This window comes from Sorex araneus, chromosome X, assembly GCF_027595985.1.
Source record: "Sorex araneus isolate mSorAra2 chromosome X, mSorAra2.pri, whole genome shotgun sequence".
Lineage (NCBI taxonomy): Eukaryota > Metazoa > Chordata > Mammalia > Eulipotyphla > Soricidae > Sorex > Sorex araneus.
Window position 1 is genome coordinate 283231720 of NC_073313.1, and position 5701 is coordinate 283237420.

A 5701-nucleotide genomic window follows, 5' to 3' on the forward strand; every position below is an offset into this window, starting at 1 on the left:
AACAAGTCTTTAGTCTGCCTCTTAGCCGGGATTGGTCCATGTCACTTCACGTGCTGCTAATGAACCTAGTGAGTACCCCAAGCCTCCACTCCAGGCATCATCTGTTCAGTGTTTATTTTGTTGTGGGACCACACCTGGCTCTGCACACAGAAATTACTCGTGGTGGTGCTCTGGGGGGACCATATGGGATGCCGAGGATTGAATCCAGGTTCAAGTTGTCTGCAAGGCAAGTGCCCTGCCAGCCCTGCTCTTTCTTCAGCTCCTGTCACCTGTTTACTTTTGAGTAACTTACCCAGGGGAGGACTCGAAGCTTGACTTCATATATAATACCTAAGTTCCCAAGGTACAAATATTTATTAGTTCTTCTTGATACATTCCAGGTGGATAGAAGCGCTTCTCTTAGAGAGAAAGCCAGAAAGTGTTAGTTAGGAGTAACCCCGGGATTTCACTCAGGGCTCTCCAGAGTGCCAGTAGCACTTCTTTCTTTTCTTCTTCCTCTTTTTTTTTTTTTTTTTGCTTTTTGCGTCACACCCAGAGTTTCTCAGGGCTTACTCCTGGCTCTGCACTCAGGAATTACTCCTGGCGGTCCTTGGGGGACCACATGGGATGCCGGGAATTGAACCCAGGTCTGCTGTGTGCAAGGCAAACGCCCTACCCGCTGTGCTATAGCTCCAGCCCCTAATACTTCTTTCCCTCTAGTCACCCAAGACTTTTCAACTTTGAAAATTAACTCTCCACATCACATAGCTTGTCATGCCCAATCACCAGGCAAAGTACAGAAATTGAATCACATGTGAAAAAAGATATTCTGAAAGTTATGTCAAGAACCTCTGAGCCTCGGTTCTCACTTTAGCCAGTTGCCCTAACCAGGCACGGAACAGCTCCTTGGGCAGAGCTTAGATGGGTCCCCATGAGCCACTGTGTGGTTGACCATTTGTAATTGGACCCAGTTTAAAATCAACTAAGGATGCTACTAATTTAGGACAGGGGCAGCAGGTCATTCAAGAGTATGGAAATTTTCTTTCTACATGACCCAAATAGAGAAAACTAATCCCAACCAAAATTCAGCTTGGTACTTCACTTCCTACTAAAGTGAAAAATGGATCTCACTCTGATCAACTACCATGTAAATGAAGAAACCTTATGAAGTATTTGTTTAAAGTGGGGGGAGTTGGGTGGGGGACACTACTGGCAATGCTCAGGGATTGCTCCTCACTCTGTGCTCAGGTGTCCTCCTGTACATCATACCTGGTGGGTCTTGGGGGCCATATGAAGTGCCAAAGACTGAATCTGGGTTGGCCACATGTACTTGCATGTTCTAAAATCATCATGTTGATAAAATTGATCAATTTTAAAAATTGTATTGCATGTTTTTACTACCATCTGCTCCATATTGTTCTCATAGACACTGCAGTAAAACTTAATCGGACTTTTAGTTGGGTTCATGTCTCCAGGATAATGCCCCATCTTTGTCATCCAGTCATCAGACTCTGACAGAGCACATCAGACTATTTCAAGGACCTGGTATTTGCTTTAAGAATCCCCCACAGGAAAAGTTAAGTAATGAACTATTGTTTGTGAAGTTTGAACATTTCTTTCAGGTGGCCATAAGTGCAGAAACTAACAATTACATTGACAGTTGGCTCATCAGCATGCAAAAAAAAAAGAAAGAAAGAAACAAAACAGTACCGGCTTATACCCATACTCTTTTCTTGTTATCTTAAACATTCTGCTCTCATTGACCAAGGTTAGCTTTTCTCCTCCAGGGACCAATATTATATACATTGCTGTCTAGGGATGAGGGTATTCCAAAAGCAGTTAGGGCACTTGACTTGCAAGCATCCAACAGAAGTTTGATCCCAGGCAACTGCGTAGGGCCCCTGAACCAAACCAGCAGTGATTACTGTGTGCAGGGCCTGAAGTAAGCCCTGAAGCATCTTTGTAAATGGGAAATAAAAAGTCACCCCTCTCAATTTTCTAATTGACAATCCTGAAGCCAGTGAGCAGGTTCCTGGGCCCCATTAATACCAAATTAACAAGAGATTAATTTACGCAATCCTAAGCATGGTGTGAGTCCTTTTGGCAGCATAATGACATTAGAGGAGATCCACCCACACGCATGGCATATACCCATTGAAGAGTTAAAGGGATGGGTTGCAGAAAGATAGAAGGGCACACAGCCTTAGAGTCAATCCCAGTCCAGAAGTGATCCCTTAGCTCATAGCCAGAAGTGAGCCCTGAACACAACTAGGTATGACTCACACACACACACACACACACACACACACACACACACATACAAGCATGCACACACGCACACACGTTAAAAAGATTTGATGAAAATTATGTCAAGAAACTTCTGAGTCTTAGTTCTCTCTCTCTCTCTCTCTCTCTCTCTCTCTCATGTGCATGTGTGCACACGAGAGCACACACACACACAATTCAAAGGCTTGAAGCTATAGGTGGAGGTCTTGTGGGCTTTAGGAAAATACTAAAAGTTAAGAAGAAATTGCTCACTCAGGATGGGAAATGTGTGCTGAAAGTAGACTATGGAACAAACATAATGGTCTCTTAGTAACTGTTGTGCAAACCATAACGCCCAAAGTGACAGAAAGAGTAAGAGGGAAGGTGCCTGCCACAGAAACATGGGGTGGGAAGGGGTAAGGGTGGCAGGAAGAATACTGGGAACACTGGTGGGGGAGAATGGGCACTGGTGGAGGAATGGGTACTCGGTCATTGTATGACTGAAATGTAGTCACAAAAGGATTTAATCTGTAACTGTATCTCACAGTGATTCATAAAAGGAGGAGGAGAAGGAGGAGGAGGAGGAGGAGGAGAAGAAGGAGAAGTTGCTTATTCCTATATTAATTAGCTCTTGGTAAGGCAAACACATTGCTTTGAGAGCTAATCCGGAGCTTTGGAGATGGTGATTCTGAGCACCACATAGATAAAGCTGGAAACCAAGAAAAGGCAAAGCTACAGCACTCTAAGGTCATATGAGAATTTACAGGACTTTCCCTCCCTCCTCATCCCCCCTTCTATACACACATACTTGAGTAACCCATGTTCTCTCCCCTTCACATTTCTCTAAATTTCTTTCAATAAAAAAATATTTGCTTCACTAAAACAAATAAATTAATTTATGACTGTTCAACAATCAAAAGACATGCTGATTTTTCTTTCTTACATTAAACATAGAGAAGTTATTTAAATTTATTTTCTATTAAACTGCCACTGATTGCCTACAATCAATGGTGCTCTTATAAAGGATTGCTTATTATAATACCAACATTAAAACAAAGTTAACTTCATTTGAGATCTGAGACAAATTTCTGCCTTTTACTTTGCCTACCCAATTGCTGTTACCCATTTTGTGAATATACATTGGCTTCTCGGATTAAGGTATGGGTGTTACACATTTTTATAATAAATTAAAAAAGCAAAAAATAGTAAAGAACACAAGTTCATGCCTGTCAGTGTTACATTAGTATATTTTAATAACTAGTTTTAGGTTTTAGAGAGCAATTATTATTTGTGAAATATTTGGTTAATTTTAATTATCTCAAGATAATTAAATATAATGCACAAGTATATTTTAGCATGATCACAAGGAAATACTCAGGAATAAAGACTTGTTTATTTTAGTTATTTCAATATATTAATTGAGAGAATGATGTAGGCAGGTATGTTACGGAACCACCCCCCCCCACACACACACACACACATACAGATACATACACTGCATGGCAATGAAATTTCTGGGAAGTAAATTGACTAGTCCTAAGGCTGACCCACCCTATAGATCCAGAAAGCAAGAACTGATAATACCTTCTCAATGGCCACCTGGGAACACGGAATCCCTCCCAACAGTAAGGGACTGAAGGAAATTACTGAGAACCCTCAGTTCTATTTCTTTAATCTGATTAACCCTCAGCTAGCCCGGACCAGGGAAGGCTGGACCCACCCTCCAGGAGAAAATTCAGCAGGAACAAAGGTCAGAAAAAGGAGTTTTCCAGTTGTGCCAGCACCATTTGTTAAAGAGGCTTTCCTTGCTCCACTTCACATCACTTGCTCCCTTATCAAAGATTAGATGAGCTTTTTCGCAACGGGTTTGCCGCCAGAACACAGGTGTCGTGAAAACCACAGCTAAACGCAAGCCAAAATGGGAAAGGAAAAGACTCACATCAACATCGTCGTCATCGGACACGTAGACTCGGGCAAGTCCACCACCACTGGCCACCTGATCTACAAATGTGGCGGCATCGACAAGAGAACGATTGAGAAATTCGAGAAGGAGGCCGCTGAGATGGGAAAGGGCTCCTTCAAGTACGCCTGGGTCTTGGATAAACTGAAAGCTGAACGTGAGCGTGGTATCACCATTGATATCTCCCTGTGGAAGTTCGAGACCAGCAAGTACTACGTGACCATCATTGATGCTCCAGGACACAGAGACTTTATCAAGAACATGATTACAGGCACTTCTCAGGCTGACTGCGCTGTCCTGATTGTTGCTGCTGGTGTGGGAGAATTTGAGGCTGGTATCTCCAAGAACAGGCAGACCCGCGAGCATGCCCTTCTGGCTTACACACTGGGTGTGAAACAGCTCATTGTTGGCGTTAACAAAATGGATTCCACTGAACCACCCTACAGCCAGAAGAGATACGAGGAAATTGTTAAGGAAGTCAGCACCTACATTAAGAAAATTGGCTACAACCCTGACACAGTAGCATTTGTGCCAATTTCTGGTTGGAACGGTGACAACATGCTGGAGCCAAGTGCTAATATGCCCTGGTTCAAGGGTTGGAAAGTCACCCGTAAGGATGGCAGTGCCAGTGGAACCACACTGCTTGAAGCTCTGGATTGCATCCTGCCTCCCACTCGTCCAACTGACAAACCCCTGCGTCTGCCCCTCCAGGACGTTTACAAGATTGGAGGTATTGGTACTGTCCCTGTGGGCCGAGTTGAGACTGGTGTGCTCAAACCTGGCATGGTGGTCACATTCGCTCCAGTCAATGTTACAACTGAAGTTAAGTCTGTTGAAATGCACCATGAAGCTCTTAGCGAGGCTCTTCCTGGGGACAACGTGGGCTTCAACGTCAAGAACGTGTCTGTTAAAGATGTTCGTCGTGGCAATGTGGCTGGTGACAGCAAAAATGATCCTCCAATGGAAGCTGCAGGCTTCACAGCTCAGGTGATTATCCTGAACCATCCTGGTCAGATCAGTGCTGGTTATGCACCTGTCCTGGATTGCCACACAGCCCACATTGCTTGCAAGTTTGCTGAGCTGAAAGAGAAGATTGACCGTCGTTCTGGGAAAAAGCTGGAAGATGGCCCCAAGTTCTTGAAATCTGGTGACGCTGCCATCGTTGATATGGTCCCTGGCAAGCCCATGTGTGTTGAGAGCTTCTCTGACTACCCTCCTCTGGGTCGTTTTGCTGTTCGTGATATGAGGCAGACTGTTGCTGTGGGTGTCATCAAAGCAGTGGACAAGAAAGCAGCTGGAGCTGGCAAGGTTACCAAGTCTGCCCAGAAGGCTCAGAAGGCTAAATGAATATTATCCCCAGTACCTGCCACCCCAGTCTTAATCAGTGGTGGAAGAACGGTCTCAGAACTGTTTGTCTCAATTGGCCATTTAAGTTTAATAGTAAAAGACTGGTTAATGATAACAATGCATCGTAAAACCTTCCGAAGGAAAGGAAAA

General features: G+C 43.9%; 1 protein-coding gene across 1 annotated transcript; it reads left to right on the top strand.

The window, feature by feature from the left end:
* Window positions 1-4100: 4100 nt before the first annotated feature.
* LOC129399700 (elongation factor 1-alpha 1-like) lies at window positions 4101-5701 on the top strand. Its single transcript, XM_055120819.1, has one exon. It carries the CDS (start codon window positions 4163-4165, stop codon window positions 5549-5551), a length of 1389 nt encoding a protein of 462 aa, XP_054976794.1. The 5' UTR covers window positions 4101-4162; the 3' UTR covers window positions 5552-5701.

Bases quoted from the DNA above. Each gene is read 5' to 3' on its own strand.
- LOC129399700 (XM_055120819.1), top strand. From the start codon at position 4,163: ATGGGAAAGGAAAAGACTCACATCAACATCGTCGTCATCGGACACGTA.